This window comes from Eptatretus burgeri, chromosome 8, assembly GCF_056783735.1.
Source record: "Eptatretus burgeri isolate ZD-2024b chromosome 8, Ebu_testis_v1, whole genome shotgun sequence".
In the NCBI taxonomy this organism is placed as follows: domain Eukaryota; kingdom Metazoa; phylum Chordata; class Myxini; order Myxiniformes; family Myxinidae; genus Eptatretus; species Eptatretus burgeri.
The window spans coordinates 48,400,247-48,423,564 of NC_140968.1; the positions used below are offsets into that span (position 1 = coordinate 48,400,247).

The following is a 23,318-nucleotide window of genomic DNA, read 5'->3' on the forward strand; positions in this document are numbered from 1 at the left end:
ATGTGTCATTGTTATATATGGATACAGATAGTTTTATATTGGAAATTAAGACAAGTGATGTATGTGAGGATATGATTGATAATATTGATATATATGATACAAGTAATTATAAGTCAGGGGATGTGTTGTTTTTATCAAAGAATAAAAAGGTTCTTGGTAAGTTTAAAGATGAATTGGGTGGGAAGGTCATGAGTGAATTTATAGGATTGAGATCAAAGTCTTATGCTTTTATGCATATTGATAATAATAACATTGAAAGGTGTGATAAGACGCTAAAGGGAATAAAGAAAAATATAATCAAGGAAACAATAAACTTTAAACATTATTACAACTGTTTAACCTTAAAGAAGGAAGAGTACAGAAGAATGAATACAATAAGAAGTTATAAACATCAATTATATACAGAAGAGATAAATAATAAAGCATTAGGAGCTTTTGATGATAAAATATATATTTTAGAGAATGGAATCAATAGTCTCCCTTATGGTTATAAGTATAAGTGTTAAGATATAGGGTTGGGGATTTTAACAGGCTTCCGCCGTCTTTTTACTGATTTATAAATGAAAAAACCAATGAGAGAAATAACCAAACCAAAGAGTGGAGATGTAATCAGCCTTGGTATTTAAATGGAAAACATAATGAATGTGAAAAATATCAAATGTCTTATTGAAGAAATAACCGGGGTAAAAGTAGATAAAACAAATAAGTGGATAAATTTAATTACAAATAAGTTGGAGGATGTAAAGAAAAAAAATGTCCTTGAATGGACTGAAAACTTTGATGGTTATCAATTAAACAATGGAAAAACAATTTACTACAATCTCAAAATGATATGTGGCACAGGAGGTGGCCAAACAAGAGCATTAAGGGAAGTTTATCATTTCATCTTGACTCAACAAAGACACATGAACAAAGAACTAAGTTCCAAAGTAATCTTTGTGAATATATTCGATGGAAATGAATGTTATAATAAAATTAAGTTATTCCCCAAAGTAGAACATGGACAAATATTCATTGGTTTGCTCTTTAAATATAATGAAAATATGAAAGGTAAGAAGTGTTTTAATCAGTAAGTCTCAATTTTACATTTTCTTGTATGGGAGGGGGAGGAAATCAGTCTCCTATTTTGGGCTTTTGGGGCTTGAGTCAGTCCCAAAGAGTCGTAGAAGTCTTTTGCTGAAGTGCCATGGCAGGTGAGAGAGGAACCCACACCCAGCCAACTGGCATGGTGACAATTGAAGTCACCACATATGAGGAAGAGAGAGTTCAGATGAGAGGATAGAAGTTGTTCCATGTTTTTGGATAGTAAGGTGAAAATGGAGCCATCACTGTTAGGTGGATGGTACAGCACACATATTTGTTGAGGTCAACATGCAAGGATGCTTGGTTCCAATGCAAATAACCCAGTCTGGACGGCGGAAGCCTCTGTCTTGACATATGCATCCACTAGGTACTGTTTGAATAGTTTGAAACCAGAATGAATAAGGGAAACAGCGGGATGATACAGAGAGATGATATGAATAGAACTGAAGGTGGATTACCATTTGTCTTCGAGCGGTTTGATGTTCTTCTGCACGTAAAGTACCATACCCTGAACCCACCTTTATTTTTTTTTGTCATTTTGTACAGGATATCAACAAATGGATATGAACTTGTTAAGGTCTATAATGTAGATGATGTATTGTCCAAACTTTGGTGTATAAACCTTTTTCTGACATGTTTTGTACACTCACTTTTTCTTATTAACTTATATGTTTTTAAATGTAGATTTTTCCATGGTTATTGCTAGTTTATGTTGAATAACATAAGTTCATAAGTGTGTGTGCGTATGTGTGTGTGTGTGTGTGTGTAAATTTAAATAATTATTACACGTTCCTTTACTTCACCCATTCCTCCGTTAATATCTCCGATCTACTCCATTTCCGCTTTTTCTCTTTCTCCCAACTTCTATTCAACTCCATTACCTTCTATTTTCCCTTCCCTCAATTTTTTCCCCTTTCCTCCATCATTCCCAGATTTTTGCAACAAAATATTCCTTGAATTTACTCACCCTCCCTCCTGCTTTGCATACAAAGATAATGCAGATAATGTCCAGTGTGCCTCTTACCAAGAATTGGTTTTGTGAAGTCTGAGCAAGTCCCAGGTAAAAATATAATTCCTTTCCTGTCGCAATTCTCTGCAGACTACTGCAGTAGGACCTGTTACTAACAATAGTATATGAGAGTACTACTCTCATATATTATAGTTCTTACTGTCCCATTTTTTTCCTGGGGTATTTACCTATGAATTTAAAATGTGTACCATTTTCTGTATGTAGAGCAGAAAAACAAGCTTGGTGTTGGCTTAATGGTTAAGATTGTGGGCTTAGGATCTCAGGGTCCTGAGTTCAAGTCCCACTTGGTTGTTGAATTTATACCAGGTGTGGTTGACTCAGCCTGTCCTCCTTCTGAGGTCAGCAAAATGAGTGCCAGCTTGCTGGGATGATTGAGCCATTTAAGTATCCTGTGTTGGAGTGGTGACCTGTCCAGGATTGTGCCCAATAGCCCAGGAGACTTCTTTGGCAGCACCAATGCTCTCTACAGAGTATGATCCCAATGGCTGAATGGAGCAGAAAAATGAGCATACACTGGTCTGAAGCTTTGGTGTATTTGTGGTGGATCTCTGAGGAATGAGCTCCATTTTCTGTGATTTAGACACAATGAGAATGACCTCCCTGAGGAGGAATTTTTTTCCTGAATTTCTGCACTTTTCTCTCTGTTTTTGGGTCAAGTCAACGAAAGACTGAGTTCATGCATTCATGCTTCAAAAGACCACTGAGAAATTTGACACAAATGAAACGAGAAAGCATATCAAAATGTAAAGCCCGTCCACATTTGCTTAGTACTCGAACTAAACTTGATAAAAAAACGACAGTTTACAAACATATTTGTACATTTTATTAATTTGTGTTCTACGTATTCTCATAATATAGGTCTGTTAAAGATTTGATGACAAAAGCTCAATTGGTAAAAACGTTATGGTCTGGACAGACACACTGAAGTTCAATGGTAATGTAAATGAAGACATACAACAATAAAAACAGTACTACCTTTTTTAAAGGTTCAATTTCAGATGGGGTTTAGGAACTGCCCTTTATGAAGCTCAGCAATAGTGATTGCAAACTTTATTCTCTGTGATAAAATGCTCACATGGAAGAGCTTTCATACGTATTACTTGAAGGACAAAGAGGTACGCACACTTTCCTCTGAGCTGCCCAGCCTGGGTTTGAATCTCGACTCAGCTACGAACTGTCGCATGTAGGGCAAGGCATCAATGTGTGTGCCGCCCCACGGATGGACATTAAACTGGTGTCCCGTCTGCCCACATCGATTGGTGGACGTGTCTTTCGTGAAGAGAAGGCGAGCTATCGCTGGCACCATGGAACAAATTCTAAATTGCTGCCCTAACCTTCACGGGGCGTTGTATCAGCAGCACAGCTGCTTCCCCTCAGCCCATAGCCGGTGTTAGCCAATCGGGGGCCCGGGGCAGAGTTAAACTCGGGGCCTCACCTCCTTTCAAAAAATAATCACAACATACCGCTCATTATTGTTAACTATTTTAAAATTCCACAAGCCACATCACACAATGACATGACATAATGAGAATGTAAAATCATGGTGACTCATCTTTAGAAGCAGACCCTCTTTGCATTAGCCACGGAAAAGTCAAAAGTTGTTTTGGTGAAGTCCAACTTACGACACAGTTCATGTTCTATTGCAATTTCAACCAGTCCATTCAGACGATCCTGAGACATCTTTGTTTGAAAATAGTTTTTCATCATTACAATTTACAAGACATTACTGGTGAGTTGTGACTACCATTAAGAGCGAGATTAGCACGAGGCAACTGTGGCATGCCTAGTTTAACCAATGTTGTGTGTAAATGCAATACTTTAAAATATACCATCAGAGATGGGGAATCCCCCATCATTGAATGAAAAAGGTCATACATATTCCAGAAAATGAGGGAGGTGAATTGGAAACAAGACACCATTTGGTCATCATCTCGAAAAAAGTTCCCCAGGGGTGAGGAACGTAGTAACCAAAAATAATTGAAATCAGATAAGCGGTTTTCCATTTATTACAAAAAACATTTTTTTCAAGATGGCCGCCCGAGTCGGCCATCTTGGATCCGGCCACGCCCAAAATCAATACGGTTCTTCCTTTTCAGGTGGTACATGTGTGACCCAAATTTCAAATCGATATGGCGAAGAGTTTATGAGTTATTACACTCACAGCTATAAATGTTGACGGATGAACGGACAACCGGACGGACAGCCGGACGACCTGGGTGACAACAATATACCCCTTCCGCCATGCGGGGGGGGGGGGGGGAATAACAAAACTATTTCGGTTCTTGGATTCTATCCAGACTTAAAACGCAATCGTTTTTACTTTTTCGGTATCGGTGTGGTGTGACTGCCTCACCAGGAACGATTTCTCGTTTTTCGTTATCTTTTCTCATTATCGTTATTGCTACAGTGTGACTGTGTTTTATGAGCATAAGCTCAGGCTAGTTAACTGCAAGAAATGGAGTTAAAAAAAAAAAGGAAATGTTTTTTTAGTGCCCCCCGAATGCTCGAGGGCTCCAAGCACCTTCCCTGTTGCCCTCTCCTAACACCGGCTCTGCCTCAGCCATTGATGCTACTCACAGCCATGTGCTGCATACGAAGGAATAAGGACAAGAGGAGACATCAGTGTACTTTTACATCAATTACATATGTACACTATGAGCAACTGAACAAGGTATAGGGGATTTGAACCGGCAATACCATGGTTATCACCTATATGCTCAGAATGGAATACTAAGTACAGTACAACAATCCTTTTTATCGTTGCTGAAATATTCTGGAATCTGAACAAAGGACGAATGAATTCAAGAGTAACATTAGCATTAGTCTGCATAAATGTTCACAACTCGTATGCCTCCGTGAGGTATGATTTGGGCACCAGTCCGATGGTATTGTCCATTTCTCCAATCCACCACCGCAAGGCATCAAATTCCTGATGAAAACGAGAGAAAAATATTTCAACACAAGCATACCATGATAAATCCATTTCAAATTCAAGCATCAGCCAAGGTTTTATGACCATGTCTGAATCTCACCACCAAATCCCAGTTTAAGATTCTACTTACCACTTATTTCAGTTAAAAAGTTTCAGAACATCCATTATTGCAAAGAATGTACGTTATATGACAACTCTTGAAAGTTGCATGAACTTTGCATTTGAATAAATCAAGGTGAGATTTGGGATGATGATGGGGGCTTGATCTTCAGACTGAAGTTACAGTGTTGACATAATTATTTGCTTGTCAATTTGGTTGTACACATAAAATAAAACTGTATCGTGTTATTATATTAATTTATGAATGATGATGCATGGATTTTCTGTTTGTTGATAAAAAAAAAGTTTGTATGGGCACATTCCACAAATATTTAACTCCAACCTTATACTTGGAAAGTGATCGAGTCAGACAGACATGCAGGGCAGGCATCGATGCCGAACCATTACAAGGATCACAAATGGCGTCACCTCAATTCAATCAGTCTTACAATCGTTTTGGTGAAGGTTAATTTTTAGGATTAAAGGACAACCTTTTGGCATCTTGCTCCTCCATCACTTAAGTCTTAATGCATAATGAATACTCAACTTATTCAGGGAATATTCGAAGAATTCTTTATCCCTCCCACCCCTCTCCGCTTCTGACATTTGGTTTGTGATGGCAGTGATGGCAGCTCACTGTTATAATTTGGTGCCAAGAAGCGGCAATCTCTTCCATTTACCGGCTCACTGCAGGAAGTATCCATCATTGGCAGGTCCTTTCCGTTTGCGCATGTTAAAAAGGCAGGCGGCAGAGAATGTGAGAATCGACGGCGAGCTTGCTGGGAATTCACAGCCTGCAAATTGCATCTCGAATGGGCAGAGCGAGCCGTAAATCGAGAGCAGCTTTTAACAGTGGGGTCACGTCCCTTTCTTGCTGCAAGTCGCCGGAGAAGCATCAATTGCGTTTTCTGATTTCTTCTCCCCTCCCCCCCCCAATGCACTGGCACGGATCTCGGTGTAAACCAAGCATTTCCCCCCCCACCCCCCACCTTCCCTGTATCTCAAACTCAATTCCTCCGCTTTTAATGAGATACTCGCGATGATGGATACGTGCACGCATCTTCTCGTCCAAAATGCACTTCTCCCCGAATCCTCCCTCCAATAGTCATTGTGATTTCTGCAAAAGGCTGCCATCTATCTTGAGCACCACGATTCATTAAGTGCCGTTTTCCTCACAAATGCTCAGCCTTGTGATCTGGAATCTTTTGTCCAACAAACTGGAAAAAAGGTGCACCAAATGAAAAATCCTCGAAGGAAGTTTTGTGCACACTTACCTTACTCAAGACGTAAATGAGATCACCCCTCTTGAAGCTCAATTCATCCTCCTTATCAGCTGTGCAATTCCAAAGGGCTTGGTAGAAATTCCTGTAATTATATTCTGGAGAAGGAAGTTGCACGCTCAATAATACAGAGCATTTTCTGCCCGTATTAACATTATGAGAGGTCAATTATCAGAGGGAGAGGGTCAAGCCTCCTGAAATGAGTTGCGGAAAAGCATTTACATACAGTATGTTGGCTCTTTTGGAATGCAAACAAACAATATTATGTCATCTTTAGTTATTGGACACGATACAAAGAAGATAAATTGTTTCGTGCAACAAAGCAATAAGATACGAAGCATTTTAATCAAAGGTTCACTGCAATCATTTGTTTAGGTTTGTCACCTTTGTCTGGAATGACTGGCTCAGGTTTGCACAGGCCATCCAACAGGAAGCTGGGTGGAGGAGGAAGATCGTCATCTTCAAGCAGATCCGGTGCTTCCTGACCCAAGTCTGCTGCAATGGCACCAGAGCAATTTGACTTGGTGTCACAGTGGGAAGGGACTGTGAGTGGGGCTTTCTATGGTGTGTGTGTGTGTGTGTGTGTGTGTGTGTGTGTGTGTGTGTGTGTGTGTGTGTGTGTGTGTGTGTGTGTGTGTGTGTATCTATCAATCAAAGAAGCATGCTGACGATGACACAATGACGTCATGTGCATAAATTATACCAACACACCACCTCCAGACTGGGAGGCACCAATTGATGTAATTTATGCACATGACGTCATCGTCGTGTCGCAGTCAGCATGCTTCTTTCGTTGAATTTAATATTCCTGGCTGCAAACTTCCTGACTGGTGATCAAAATGGCAGGGACAATATGCTCGTGTGGCAAGCGACACGGGTTGCTGACAGGTCGTACAGAAATTGCTATGATGGGACTCGACCTGTGCCCTGCTGCCTCATCGAGTTAGGGGGTTCCATTCATTGTGTATGTATATATATATATATATATATATATATATATATATATATATATATATATATATATATATATATATATATATATATATATATATATATATATACATATATATATATATATATATATATATATACATACATACATATATATACATACATATATATATATACATATATACATATATACATATATATATATATATATATATATATATATATATATATATATATATATATATATATCTTCTTCTTCTTCCTCTTTCGGCTTGCTCCCGTAAGGGGTCGCCACAGCGGATCAACCGTCTCCATTTCGCTCTATCCTCCACATCTTCCATTGACACTCCAACCACCCACATGTCCGCCCTCACCGCATCCATGAACCTCTTCTTTGGCCTTCCTCTTCTCCTCCTGCCTGGCGGCTCCATCTTCAACATCCTTCTCCCGATATACTCCGTTTCCCTCCTGAGCACATGTCCAAACCATCTCAATCTCGCCTCTCTCAATTTATCTCCAAACCGTCCTACCTGCGCTGTCCCTCTAATATACTCATTTCTTATCCTGTCCATCCTCGTCACTCCCAACGAGAATCGCAGCATCTTTAACTCTGCCACCTCCAACTCCGCTTCCTGTCTTATTGTTAGTCCCACCGCCTCCAAACCATACAACATAGCTGGTCTCACTACCGTCTTATATACTTTCCCCTTCACTCTTGCAGCTACCCTTCTGTCACAAATCACTCCTGCAACTCTTCTCCACCCACTCCATCCTGCCTGCACTCTCTTTTTCACTTCTCTCCCACACTCTCCGTTACTTTGGACAGTTGATCCAAAGTATTTAAACCAATCCACCTTCCCCACCTCAACTCCTTGCAACCGCACCATACCACCACCTTCCCTCTCATTTACGCACATGTACTCCGTCTTACTCCGACTGACTATCATTCCCCTTCTCTCCAGTGCGTACCTCCACCTCTCGAGGCTCGCCTCAACCTGCTCCCTACTCTCCCTATAGATCATGATGTCATCCGCGAACATCATAGTCCATGGAGACTCCAGTCTGATGTCGTCCGTCAACCTGTCCATCACCATTGCAAACAGGAAAGGGCTCAGAGTCGATCCTTGGTGCAATCCCACTTTAACCTTAAACCGGTCCGTCATTCCGACCGCACACCTCACCGCTGTCACACTGTCCTCATACATATCCTGCACGATCCTCACATACTTCTCCACCACTCCCGACTTCCTCATACAATGCCACAACTCCTCTCTTGGCACCCTATCATAAGCTTTCTCTAAATCCACAAACACACAATGTAACTCCTTCTGGCCTTCCCTCTACTTCTCCATCAACATTCTCAAAGCAAACATCGCATCAGTGGTGCTTTTTCCTGGCATAAACCCATATTGCTGCTCACAGATCGTCACCTCTCCTCTCAACCAAGCTTCCACTACTCTTTCCCACAACTTCATGGTGTGGCTTAACAACTTTATCCCTCTGTAATTTCCACAGCTCTGCACATCACCCTTATTCTTGAAAATCGGAACCAGTACACTTAATGTCCACTCCTCCGGCATCCTCTCACTTTCCAAGATTATATTAAACAATCTACAATCTGGTTAACAACCAAGCTGTTAGGTCTATATATCCCCGTGTACAGTCTATATATCAAACAAACAAATATATATTTATACATATATATATATATATATATATATATATATATATATATATATATATATATATATATATATATATATATATATATATATATATATATATATATATATATATATATATTGTTGTGGGCCGGGATCTGGCAGAGAACGACCACGAGGTGGGGGAAACTTCGTCGATTCCCACCAGACTCCCCGGAATTGTAGGCCGTCGCTCACGGATAATTCCGTGATGTGGCGGGTCGCTTAACCGACCATGGATGCCAATACCTCAACCGCGTGGCATCGGGTCCTCCTGTCTCGAAACAAGTTACCTAATTAACCATGTGGTTTTGACTACCGGGGAACCACACCCTCGGTACGCCTTGCCCGAACTGGATCACTCTTCCAATTACTGACTACCTTTCCGGATCGGATGCAGTTGAGCGGCACTGCCCAGGACGTACCAGCTCGAAGGAATGGATTATCGGGATTAAAGACCTGGCTAAACTCAGATTCGAACCATACTGGACCAATGGAGGAAAATACAAAACGAGCTGGGAACATTTCTACAATTATTTATTTTAAATAAAGCGAGGAAAAGTATGTGGCACAGGAAAAAGGTTTATTGGGTGTGTTACGCAGGGGAAGATGAGAGAGGTGTGGTGCGGCAATTATGCAAGCAACTTCTAAAAGCAGACACAGTGCAGACTTGACGCGAGAATAATAAAAGCAACAATCACAACAATAAAGATCTTACACAGGCTTAGCTAACAGACAGGTGCAACACTCTCAGACACACTCTCAGACAAAATAAACCCAATGAAAAGAAAAAGGTCTTCTGCAGCCAGGGTGGGAGGGAGTTGAGGTCACAGTTTAGGGTACCTGAGCATTCTTGGGAAAAGATGCTCCATAGTGCAGCACCCGACAAAAGCTGCGCAGTTCGGTCCACAACGGCACATGTGGTAATCGTGTGTGGCGGAGTCCAAAGAGGCGAGAGATGAGCAGTAGGCAGGACCAGATTAGAGGCTTGGTCGAGGTCCTTCGCATCCACCAACAACCACTTCTCCCTTTCAAAACCAACCACGACCTTTCAAATCCAATGACAACCTTCCCTCGCATCCAACTCAACTCTGAAGATTGTCCCGTTCTTTATCGATCACGGAGTTCGGGTAGAGCCATGGCGAAGCCAACGTCATTGTCCGTCCCGATTGGACCGGGCCTTCATGTGGTCCTCCTTTCAGGGTGGGGTTTCAGCCAGACACTGGTAAGGACCACCCACACCACCCTGTCTGGGTTTGAGAAGGTGAATGGTGGCGCAGCTACTATTACAAACCTCGGGATTCTGCCTCAGAAAACGAGTCTCTGTGGACAGCGGGTAGATGGTGGAAGCGCTTGTCCAGCCCAAAGTGCCCGTCGGGATTTGGGCTCAGGAGACGAGACGAGGGTAGCAAGCGAGATGAAGGTACCACGGATCAAATAAAAGGGGAAATAAAATGAAAGGGGTAAAATGATTTATAACCCTAACTAAAAGCCCACCACAACGCACCACCGTGTCTCCCCACTACACACAAGGAAGGATTCTATCTGCACGTATACTAATGGAATAACTGATTTGGGACACCTGTATGTTGTATGCATAAGGTTGGTTCCGAGAACCGTAACAATATATATATATATATATATATTGTTATGGCTGTGGAAATTCGCAATACACCATAAAGGGTCCTAAGATCAGTTATGACGATAAGTATATGTGTAGTTAGATTTCCCACCATTGTTTAAAGGGATTTTTCCGTGTTCACTGGGCTGCGATCCTTTGAGATAGCCGTTTTCCTTTTCTCTGTCATTATTTTGGACCAATCATACCCCAACAACCAAATTGCCACCACCAACATCATTCCCAACAACTCGAACCACCACCACCTTCGCCTCTTTACCTCCACAACTCCATCCCGCAAACATCGCTTCACCGCCATTCTCAAACGACGCCCGCCAACAACCAAACTCCCACCACCTCTGCCTTTCTACCACACGTCGTACCATGGGTTGTGAATGCGTTCCTTTCGCCTCAAAAAGCGGATCAGGAATGCTTCACGCCCCCTTTTCATCTGCCCAATGGCTGAGCATCGGGTGGTGTGGCCCCACCTCCGAACCCGCTGTGATCCAGAAATTTGCATAGACGCCCTCCCCTGGGCTATATAAGCGCGAGCACAACGCAGCTCTGGGGAGAGCAGTCAAGTGGGAGCGGCGGAGTGTCGGCAGAAAAGTCGTCTGGAGGGTCTGGAGAGCGCAGAAGAGTGGCAGTCTGGAGGCTCTGGAGAGCGCGGAAAAGTGGGAGCAGTGGAGTGGCAGCAGCAGTGTCAGCGGGGCAGTCAAGTCTGCAGTGTCGGCGGGGCAGTCGAGTTGGGAGACGGAGCTCGAAGCCGACGGGAAATGCAGACGGGGAGCGCCGGAGAGAGCTCGCCGACCACGCCAGGGGCACGAAGCCAGGCGCAGCTACGCTGACATCGCGGCTTGCCCGCCATCGTGCCACGAGGGCGCGGGTAAGACCCTTCGGTCTCGTGGACCTGGCCACTCCTCCAGGTTCCACGCGCATTAGGCCCACGGGCCCAGTCTGACTCCCTTGTCTATGAGGGGGTCTTTTCTTGCTTTTTCTTTGAATGCATCTTGTGGCGCCGTGTCTTGTAATAAAAGTATAAACTGTTTAAGTGCATGTAAATAAACATTGCTTAATTTGGTTGTAACTCTGCTTGTAAATTTCATTCCTACTGTATGGCTGTGAATACGTGCTTGCCTTGTCTGAGTGCGTAATAAATGTAGTGTCAAACAGTTCCCCGTTTTGTTGCGCCCTTTCCTTTGTTTGAAAGTTCCATCTTGCATCACACAAGGAATTGGTAGAAGGGTGTAAGCACCCGGTAAATAATCACACCCGTCGGGGCCGGCGATAACACCACTCGGTTATCACTGAAGCAAGGAACGGACCGCTTAAGCGGTTCGTGTTCTAGGCCGGCCAGCGGCAAAGTACGATCGCCCGGTTAACTACCCGCGCAGGTACTTAGCTAGGTCGAGTTTGGCGAACAACCCTATCCTGCGCGGGTGGCCGATTGGCACGATTGTGGTGGGGTTGAAAGACCCACCCGTGACTAGCTCCTGGCGATAGTTCCAAGGAGGGTCACGACTGAATTGTCCGTTCCGGTGGGCGACGCGGTCGCGATTTGAGTTACGTGGCCGATCGCACGCCGGGCGGACCGAAATTCGTAACAATATATATATATATATATATATATATATATATATATATATATATATATATATATATATATATATATATATATATATATATATATATATATATATATATATATATATATATATATATATATATATATATATATATATATATATATATATATATTTATATATATATATATATATATATATATATATGTATATATATATATATATATATATATATATATATATATATATATATATATATATATATATATATATATACATACAATATATACGTGTAATATATATATATATATATATATATATATATATATATATATATATATATATATATAAATTTATATCTCAATTATAATACCAAGCTTGCACACTAAAAACTCGGCTCGCCGTCAAACGATCCCTATGAAATTGCTGTGGCACTTAGTGGACATGCCGACAATGTTTGGGAAGTCTTGGCATTCCATAGTACCACTTGCATTTTGCACAATACGTATTTTTGTCATTCCCCGTGTACGGTTGTACTGCATGTGCACAGGTATCGCTAGTACATAGATTTATACACACACACACACACACACACACACACACACACACACACACACACACACACACACACACACACACACACATATAGATATACAGTATATCCTCGCAAGTACTACCCCTCGCTTAACTGACTGAAATACTAAAGGGGGTGGGGGAGAAAAAGAGGGGGAAAAAGAGAGGGGGGGAGTGAAGAGGTGGAGGGGAAAGGAGAGAGGAGGGAGGGAGAGCGAGGAGGGGTGTGGTAGCGAGGAGGGGTGTGGGAGTGAGGAGGGGTGGGGGAGCGAGGCGAGCTTGGGGAAGGGAAGACAGTGAGAGGTGAGAGGAATGGAAGGCAGACATGCGATGGATCATGAATTTTGATTCATACTGTTTGATCAAATTGATTCTGCATCGAATAACAGTGAAGATGGAAACAAAATATTGTCTGAAAGCCATTTTCTACTCGTCATACTGTGAACACATCTGGAGACAAAACCCGCCAGAAACATTCAGAGCCAAATCGTCAGGCAAAAACACTACTTGGACACATCCGGAGAAAAACAATGCCCGGACACGTCTGGAAACAAACACCGCCCCGACGCATTCGGAATTAAACACCGCCAAGATGCGTCTGGAAACAAACACTGCCGGATGCATCCGGAGTTAAGTTGTCCGGAAACAAACACCGCCAGAAGGAGGCCGGAAACAAACACCGCCCAGACGCGTCCGGAGCCAAGCTGTCTGGAGACAAACAATGTGAGGACATGTCCGGAGACAAACTCCTGTGCGGACATAAATGCCATCCAGACGCGTGTGGAGATAAATACCATCCAGACATGACCGGAGACAAACCCTGCCTGGACACATCTGGAGACAAACACTGTCCAGACATAATCACCATCCGGATATGTCCAGGGACAGAGAGAGAGAGAGAGAGAGAGAGAGAGAGAGAGAGAGAGAGAGAGAGAGAGAGAGAGAGAGAGAGAGAGAGAGAGAGAGAGAGAGAGAGAGAGAGAGAGAGAGAGAGAGAGAGAGAGAGAGAGAGAGAGAGAGAGAGAGAGAGAGAGAGAGAGAGAGAGAGAGAGAGAGAGAGAGAGAGAGAGAGAGAGAGAGAGACAGAGAGACAGACAGACAGACAGACAGACAGACATAGAGATAGGGCGTGAGCAGACAATATGCTATGCTTTATGAAAACACACACACAGATTGCTGGAATTATAGATAGATAATGAGTCTTATGACTAAGCCGATATACCTACTTACTTTACGCAAACAAGGCTATGTTCCCTACTCTATAAATACACAAGAAAATGTGAAATTTATAAAGGATTAAACTTTTCTTTTTCGATTGTTTGAAGAATTATATGGAATGAACAAATATTTTATGAATGTGGCAAAATTAACCAGCTTCATTAAGCTATATAATTTAATGCATTTACTGCACGGCCTCACACCCTGCCCCCCAGAGGGACTAGTTATCCATAATGTCTGCCAGATCTGTGTCTATATTTTCAGAGGTTTTGCATGGTGCTCTACAGGGGATAAAAGCAAATGTGGTGAAAAACGGACGTTTTAAAATATAGTGATAACATTTGAGCAGACCGCGAACAATGTACCACATGACACGTCCACTTACAAACAGGCAACATGGCGGATTGTCTGAAACATTTATTTCACGGGCAATTAAACTTTGTGATGTCTCCAGGGTTGTTCTGCATCAACAGCAACTCTTTTGTGGATAACGTCATTATTTGAACAAATTCATTTTATTTCTTCAACTGCTGTGTGCGCGGTGAAGACTGGCTTTAAAGTTAAAGGGGTCCTATATAGTATGCAGCCACAGGCTGGCCAGCCATTCCTTATCAACCATTTAATTGGAGTGCTTGCTTGAGTGCTTAAGCCACTTGCCGAGCACCCTTCTGTCGATAGCAGTACTACTCCACATCATTCTGAGCAAATCGTTCACTCACAACGGACGCTTTTGCTGCGCCACATCATTGAGAGTGAGGGGATCGTGCTCCATCATCCTGAATGAGTAGTTCGTGCTCCGTCATCCTGAATGAGTGGTTTGTGTTCTGTGATCCTGAGTGAGTGGTTCGTGCTCCGTCATCCTGAGTGAGTGGTTCGTGCTCCGTCATCCTGTGCAAGTGGTTCATGCTCCATCATCCTGAGCGAGTGGTTCATGCTCCGTCATCCTGAGCGAGTTGTTGTGAAATAACACCCGATTTCTGAGCTGTTTGCCTTATTAACATGTTCTCTAAATTTCCGAGCCAATTTTTTTTCCACCCATCACATGCAGTTGTTTATAATGATTAATGTTTGTGAACATATCCCTGATACGTCTGTATAAATGCAACGTTGCTTCTTGGTGGAAGCTACTCAAGGTTTTTGGGTTGTATACAGTACATACTGTAGTCGGTATTTAACACCGACTCCAACTGTCCGATTCCCGAAAAATTGCCGGTATCACCCAAGCACAAGTGTGTGTGTGTGTGTGTGTGTGTGTGTGTGTGTGTGTGTGTGTGTGTGTGTGTGTGTGTGTGTGTGTGTGTGTGTGTGTGTGTGTGTCTGTGACTGCTGTTTCTTGACAACCACTGGTCCGATCTAATTGAAACTTGCCAGGTATATTGCTGGGGACCTGAGGATGTGCCTTTTCAAGGTTTGATATTAATCAGACAATTGTTTCCCAAGTTATGGCCATTTATTTACCAACCAATGACATGACACGTTGCTGCTGCCATTTATTTCCCAACCAATGACATGACACGTTGCTGCGTAGGCGTGGCTGCATAGGCCGGTGCACGGCCGGCCGACGATGACGTCACGGGCTGTTCCTGTTACATGGCAGCGAATGCCATGGCAAGCAAAGACAGGGAGGTAAACTTGATTTTAATTTGGATTTTAATTAACTCTGTGTGTGGAAGTGTGGTTGTCGCGAGAGCGAAGGAACGGCCTGTGTGGTTGTCGTTTCTGGCTTGCGGTTTGAAAGTTTTTTTTTTGCACGTACGGCCACGCACGTACGGGCACGTGAGAGCGAAGAAATGGCCTGTGTGGTTGTTGTTTCTGGCACGTGGTTTGAAAGTTTTTTTATTTTTTGCATGTACGGCCACGCACTTACGGGCATGCAATAATTTCTTTAAATTATCAGATTTCACGACAGATTTGAACACTTATTTAGTCCAGATGATTCTCCGTTCCTCAAAACCAAAATAATATTTTGATGATGTACTTTAATTATTCCGTGAGAGTAGATCGTGAAAAATCGTATAATATGATGCATTAAATCGCTTCAAGCTCCTAATCTGAAAACTATAGCACTTTAAAAAGCGATGTTTGCACTATGTAGCGATGATGAACTGGCATTCAATAATATGAGTGAGGAAAGTGAAAAAAAACCTTTGTCATTAAGAAATAGTTGCAGCCTGTTCCAAGTCAAGGCATGGTTGAGCAGGCCAAAAAACATGGTGGCTTCAGACCCAGGCGAGGTTACCCAGGAGATGCCTTAAGACCCCAAAAATGCCAAGGATGTGCCTGATAAAGGATATAATTAAATATGGCCGTTAATTATCTTCAAAAGGGGTGTTTTAATTAAGCCAAACACAATTTTCAGTCATGCACTTCCTTGGAGTTCCTTAGTATCCATGTAAAGTTTCAGGCTGATAGGTTTCATGGTTTTCGAATTATGGAGGACACACACACACACACACACACACACACACACACACACACACACACACACACACACACACACACACACACACACACACACACACACACACACACACACACACTGCCTTTTATTCATGTAAGATATATACACGGCATGGCCAAAAGTATGTGGATACCTGCTCATCCAACATGTCATTCCAAAATCATGGACATTAATATGGAGTTGGTCCCCCTTCTGCTGCGATAACAGCTTCCACTCTTCTGGGAAGGCTTTCCACAGATGTTGGAACATTGCTTTGAGGATTTGCTTCCATTCAGCCACAAGAGAATTCGTGAGGTCGGGCAATTGGGTCTGGCTTGTAGTCGGCGTTCCAATTCATCCCAAAGGTGTTCATTGGGGTTGAGGTCAGGCCAATCAAGTTCTTCCACATTGATATTGACAAACCATTTCTGTATGAACCTCGCTTTGTGCACGGGGGCATTGTCATGCTGAAACAGGAAAGGGCCTTACCCAAACTGTTACCACAATGTTGGAAGCACAGAATCATCTAGAATGTCATTGTATGCTGTTGCATTAAGATTTCCCTTCACTGGAACTGAGGGGCCGAGCCCGAACCATGAAAAACAGCCCCAGACCATAATTCCTCCTGCACCAAACTTTACAGTTGGCACTATGCATTTGGGCATGTTGCGTTCTCCTGGCATCCACCAAACCAAGATTCATCCGTCGGACTGCCAGATAGTGAAGCGTGATTCATCACTCCAGAGAATGCATTTCCACTTCTCCAGAGTCGAATGGCAGTGAACTTTACACCACTCCAGCTGACACTTGGCATTGCGCATGGTGATATGAGGCCTGTGTGGGGCTGCTCGGCCATGGAAACCCATTTCATGAAGATCTCGCCATACAGTGTTTGTGCTAACGTTACTTCCAGTGTCAGTTTGGAACTCGGTAGTGAGTGTTGCGAACCAAAGACAGACGATTTTTCCATGCTACATGGTTCAGCACTTGGCGGTCCCATTATGTGAGCTTGTGTGGCATACCACTTCGCGGCTGAGCTGTTGTTGCTCACAGACGTTTCCACTTCATGATAACAGCACTAACAGTTGACCGGGGCAGCTCGAGCAGGGCAGAAATTTCACGAACTGACTTGTTGCAAAGGTGACATCCTATGACGGCGCCACGTTGAAAGTCACTGAGCTCTTCAGTACGGCCCATTCTACTGCCAATGTTTGTCCATGGAGATTGCATGGCTGTGTGCTTGATTTTATACACCTGTCAGCAATGGGTGTGACTTAAAGAGCCGAATGCATCAATTAGAAGGGGTGTCCACATACTTTTGGCCATGTGATGTGTATATTATGTATTTCTTTATCTATTTAACGAAGTGGCCGTGCAGTGGCGGAGTGCTGCCAACATGAAGGTTGATTGCCCAGATGCCAAAGCGATGTTTTTCAGCACTTAACAAATTAATCGGTATGTTTAAAGGTTTTTCCAATGCAGCATAGATCTGAGATATTTTATTCTTCTTGTACTTCCAACAGCAATTGTGATGCACAAGCTTCAGTTGCGGTTTCTGATTCATTGTAATTACTATAATCTTAAAGTATACCCGAATCTCATAGTGGGCATTGTACAGTCAACGAATACGTTAATCTCACTATACCATAATCTTTCAGCGACAACGTACTGTAAATGAAAATCTTGCCAATTTACATGCATGCTAAAGTACTGTCACTATGAAACGACGGGGTAAACGATGGTGGGAATTTGACGTTTGTGATGTGCATAAAACCAGTGTGGATTGCATTATGAAGGAGATCCATTGGATGGCAGAGTGGATTTACAACGCAATTAATGCTTGTACGTGTCACCAAAAAGGCTCCACCACAACTGAGTGTCCGCGGAGGAGATGCACGCTTCCGATGTCACAGCACTGCGCTGACCACAGCATAGCCCTCCACGGTGTCCCATTAGAGTCAATTTACAACCCAGCTTCGGCAGATTTATTCCAGGAGGCGCCCAACAAATGATACATCACTCAACAGTACTGCGCGTGACCCAAGCTCAGAGACGTGATGGAAACAGAACTTTTGCACGTCCTTCTGGAATCCTCTTTTCCCAAAAGCAAACATATGCCTGATTCATTGTGTTTCCAAGGCGTTCTGTGAACCTCTTTGCATGTAGAGCCGGGGAGCCATGTCGAGCTTTTAGTGAACTGTCCCGAAAGGGAATCTTACCGGAGGTATCGACACGGAAGAGTTGAAAGACTTCAATAGGACGGACATCCTAAAGTTCCTCTTATGCACTGAATAAGCACATGGACTGAACAAGTCTGCATCTGTGGTGGAAAATCTGTCTTAATTTTATCAAAAAATAATATTTGTTAATGAGAAAGTTTATGTTAACGAAAGAGCGCTCCATTGAATTGAATTCCTTGAGTCATGGATTAACAAGCCAGTTGTTCAACTGTTGCTTTTATCAATTGAAAGTTGACGAGTATGTTTACCACCATAGGAAATGGGTTGCGGCCAGTGTGACCACTCCTTGGCTTTTTTCACAAGATCTTGGCTATTCGTTGTTCACCTTGGCGTCTTGGTTTTCTGTAGGTTTTCTTGGCGTATAGGTTTTCTATTGTCATCGCTTTTCCGAAACCTTGTGAATTCTTGGCTTTTTTCATTGGTTCACCTTGGCATTTATGAAAATGAGGAGTGGTCACACTGGTTGCGGCTGATGTTTCGGGCAGTGGCGCTGTTTTATTTTTCTCTGATGAAGGCAAAATGCTAGAAATGTCAGCCGCACCTCATTTTCCATGGCAATAAAACATACTCACCTTGCGGTTGATAAATTCCATCATATACGTTGTCTGCCGAAGCAGACTGACTCTCGCCTTCACAGGGGCTAGCATCCAATATTATTTATTAAATTAGTTTGCGTTATTAAAGCTAAAATGACAATGAGACCAAATAATACATTTTATATCCTCATTAACCCCACCAAACCCAACACTCGTACTTGCAGGCGACTGTGTTTACTTCTCTCTCCTGGTTTCCTATTTGTTCATTTCCTTGTTTCTTGCATCCAAACGTCACCCCACTGGCATTACATTGCCTTTTTATGCTCTGTCACATCCCTCTTCCAAGAGCCTATATATTGTATGTATAGACACACACACACACACACACACACACAATATATATTTTGTCTTTGTTTATATATTTTGTCACAATATCTTTGTTTGCCTCATTTGAGATTCTATCACTGCATACATGCAAGTCCTTGTTGAAGGGTCCAAAAATAGATCAATGAGCAGGACTGCCTGCTTTTAACCCGAGTATGCGTTTACAAGGTTTGTGGATTCTTTCTCCATTTTCTCACCACAGCAATGAACAGATGACATCCAATTTGTGTGATCCACCAATCAGTCTATCCTACGAGTTGATGTAACGATGCAACAAAAAGTAATTCCAGATTGGTAAAGTGTGGATAGCCGTGCAGATGTTCGATGAAAGGAATATCAATTTTTTGATGAATTTCCATTAAAAAAAACAACAATAATATCCCAATGCTTTAAATGCGTAATATCATGTAAAAAGTTGTAATGCCGAAACCACATCGAATGTTATAGTAAAAGTACTGTAAGGTGGCCAAATTAACCAAAAGTAAGGTGATGTCCAGGCTTTGGAAATGAGATTGGAAAGTAAGGATAGACAAAGAAAAAACAGCTGGGAAAGGAAGCTGGGAAATACGTGGGATGGGATGGGGGTGGGAGAGCAGGTAGTGTTACATTTTTGGGGAGGCTTTTAGTCTTGATAAAAGTTTCATGTGAAAACATTCCATACCAACAGTTCTGCTTGAAAATGTTGCAGCGAAACAGTGCTGCATGAAAAATCACTTTTTGTTTGTATAATTCAGTTGAACAATTTATTCACATAAAACGGAAAATGGAAAACCCCCGCAAACACATGAATTGAAGATGTGATGAGAAGAAAAAGAGAAGTTGTGAAATGTTTGCGTTATTTCATACAACTATTCATATTTCTTGGCAAAATGAATGGAAAGCACGATTTCAACAATTCAAGGGTTATACTGACTGCTTCAGCATGTTAATAATAATAAAAAAACACAGAAAGGTTTTCAGCAACATCGCAACAACCCCCTTGGCATTGAGATGGAATATACTGTAAATGTTATTATTCTTCCTTCTTTGTTTATCTGTGTCAAGATGTTTTAGAGTCCAAATTGAATACCAATGTTGTCTTTCCCTCCCGACAAGCCCAAAAATGGAGAGTCGATGGAGCGGCACGACAAGAAAGGGCACAACAGCTATGATCCGAGATGGGGAAGGCAAACATTTCGCAAAATCCATCATGTGTGCTGTCTTTGTCCACGAAATGTGCATGCAGTCGGGAAATAACCCCGGCCTGGTGGACTGCTGGAATTCGTTCAGAAGCCCTGGCAATTCTCGACCAACTGTGCCATGTCGTCTGTCAGCAATCGAATGTTCCATTACTGCCGTCCCAAAATTAAGCACAGATACTCTCGAGGAATTGGCCCACTCCCCGTCTCTGCACCCCAGCTCTCCATCCGCTTCTTGACAATTTATAACGGTTCAGCTTCCTGCTAGTGAAATGCATGCTTGTATCACATGGCAAATGCACATTGTTTGCCCAGTCTAATAATTATTATCAGCCAGTTGCCTCTTTGTGGGTGGTATGCAGCAGGAAAAATTGGTCCATTCGACAGCACATGGTATGGCCTTTACGAGATTTTAAGCATGACCATGTGTGGTTTGAAAGAGAGGAAAACTGTGTGTCAAGGCCGATAAGTAGACAGACAGACAGACAGACAGACATAGGCCTTCGTATCCTTTTGAGATATCGACAAAAATTCTGTGGGAATGAAATGAGAATGTTGGATTAGCCAGAGAAACGTATTTGTGGACCATCATATTATGTCGACAAAGGTGACTACATCTTTGCTGCTCTCACCCACTTCCACCCCACCCCCACCAAACCATGACATGTACACCCCCCCTCCCCCCTTCCCTTCTCTGACTCTTATCTCCTCCAAATCGCCTTTGCCTTCTCTCCCCACTCCCCACAATGCTTCCACACTCTCCCTTTTCTCCCTCTCCCTTTCCAACCTCTCGACTGTCTCTTTTTTTTATTTATTTACCTCCACCACGAAGGTGAAGGAGGTTATGTTTTCACCCCTTTTCTGTCTGTTTGTCTGTCTGTTTGTCTGTCTGTTTGTCTGTTTGTGTACAGGATATCTCAAAAAGTTGTGGACGGATCCAGATGAAATTTTGTGGACAGGTTCGGTGTGTGACAAGGACGAAGTGTTTAGATTTTGGTGAAGATCCGGATCCGAATCCGGATCCGACTACTATAATTTTTACAGTGATTCTTCACCATTGATAGTGCTAAACTAAGGGCCCTGTCACCCCTTGATGTTTTAACCAGCAATGGCAACGTATAAAAATGTATGTAAAACGTTGGCGTACGCTGAAATTTTCATGTTTTTTTGAAAGTTTTTGGCGTATTCATAACGTGTTGGTCGTTTGCATAATGTTGTGATAATAAAGTGCCATACTGTAATTGGCGGCAACGGTAACTGGGCGGATGTGGCAGCACTGTATATGAAGGTCAATGGCTGGTGTTGACACGTATACCACGTACTCCGTGGAAAGTCATGCTGGAACAGTAATGGTATGTTATATACTATATTAGGAATAATGTACTCTGAGGAATGTAATTGGTATTAGAGTATGGAGTTTAACTTCGTTATTATGTGATGTGTATGTGGTATTTGCCTTCAGTATTATGAGTACTAGTTATTGTATTTTGTTATTCTTACCCCATGTATATTTATGTTGTTGTAGATATGCGTATGGGTTTTGTGAGAATAAAGCCTATCAAAAGATCTATTGTTGATTACTACAACACATAACATATTAGTAACGGGCACAGAACGTTTCGTTGTGTTATACATAACTTTTACCAACGAATGCTTACCTTGTGGTCGGCGTTCAAAACCTATGACAAATGAGAGTTAAACTCACCCTTTGCGTGCTATACGTATCGCCGGCGAACTCGTGGCGTAGCCAGTTACGAACTTGCCGGACGCCGATTGAAATCAAAACTGCCTGAGAATTTGAAGTGTCAACATCGCAGTCACACCTTGACGATTTTGCCAGCGTATGCCATTCTATGAAAAATGTGTTTACAACGCTAGGCACACGTCAAATACACTATAGGTAAGTTGTGTATACGTTTAGAGTACGCTGGAAATCATTGAAGTACGCTGGCATATTACCTAGTCCGTTTGATACGTCGTGAAATTTCAAGCATGCTGAAAATTTTAAGACTTACTCGACGTAAGGCTCACACGTTTCGCATGCGTTGGCATCTGTTCCAAGCACGTTCCACGATCGTTTAAACACGGCGAGCACACGGTACTTGAAGGTTACTCATAAGTCGAAGCACGTCAAGGTAATGGCCAACATACTTGAAACCAAATTTCTAACCGATGAGTAACATGCTTTGAACAAATGAGTAGCGTCAGCTTAGCCTATGTTTAACGTGCTTGGAAACTAAGAGTAACGTGCATTGAAACTATGTACAACTGGCCTTGAACCAATGACTGGCGTGCTATGAACGTAAGAGTAACGTGCGTTTTCCCTATGAGTAGCATGTTTTGAACCTAAGTAAAACGTGCCTCTAACCGTTGAGTAACATGCTATGAACCTATTTGTAACGTATGTAAAACGCACATTGTCGTATGCAGACGAATTAAATTGACGTCTTCCGGACAACCATAGAACTTACTG

General features: G+C 42.5%; 1 protein-coding gene across 2 annotated transcripts in view; it reads right to left on the bottom strand.

Annotated features, from left to right (window-relative positions):
- Positions 1-2,906: 2,906 nt before the first annotated feature.
- Positions 2,907-23,318, bottom strand: part of LOC147021693 (src kinase-associated phosphoprotein 2-like) — a 145,781-nt gene continuing 125,369 nt past the window's right edge. Inside the window, exons 11-13 of one of the 2 annotated variants that reach the window (XM_085891951.1) lie at positions 6,809-6,916; positions 6,419-6,522; positions 2,907-5,042 (exon numbers count right to left, since the gene is read on the bottom strand). In XM_085891951.1, coding sequence (XP_085748077.1) covers positions 4,950-5,042; positions 6,419-6,522; positions 6,809-6,916 — 305 coding nt within the window. In that variant the 3' untranslated portion in view covers positions 2,907-4,949. Of the gene's footprint in view, positions 5,043-6,418; positions 6,523-6,808; positions 6,920-23,318 lie in introns of both variants that reach the window. The other variant, XM_085891950.1, reaches the window with a different exon arrangement.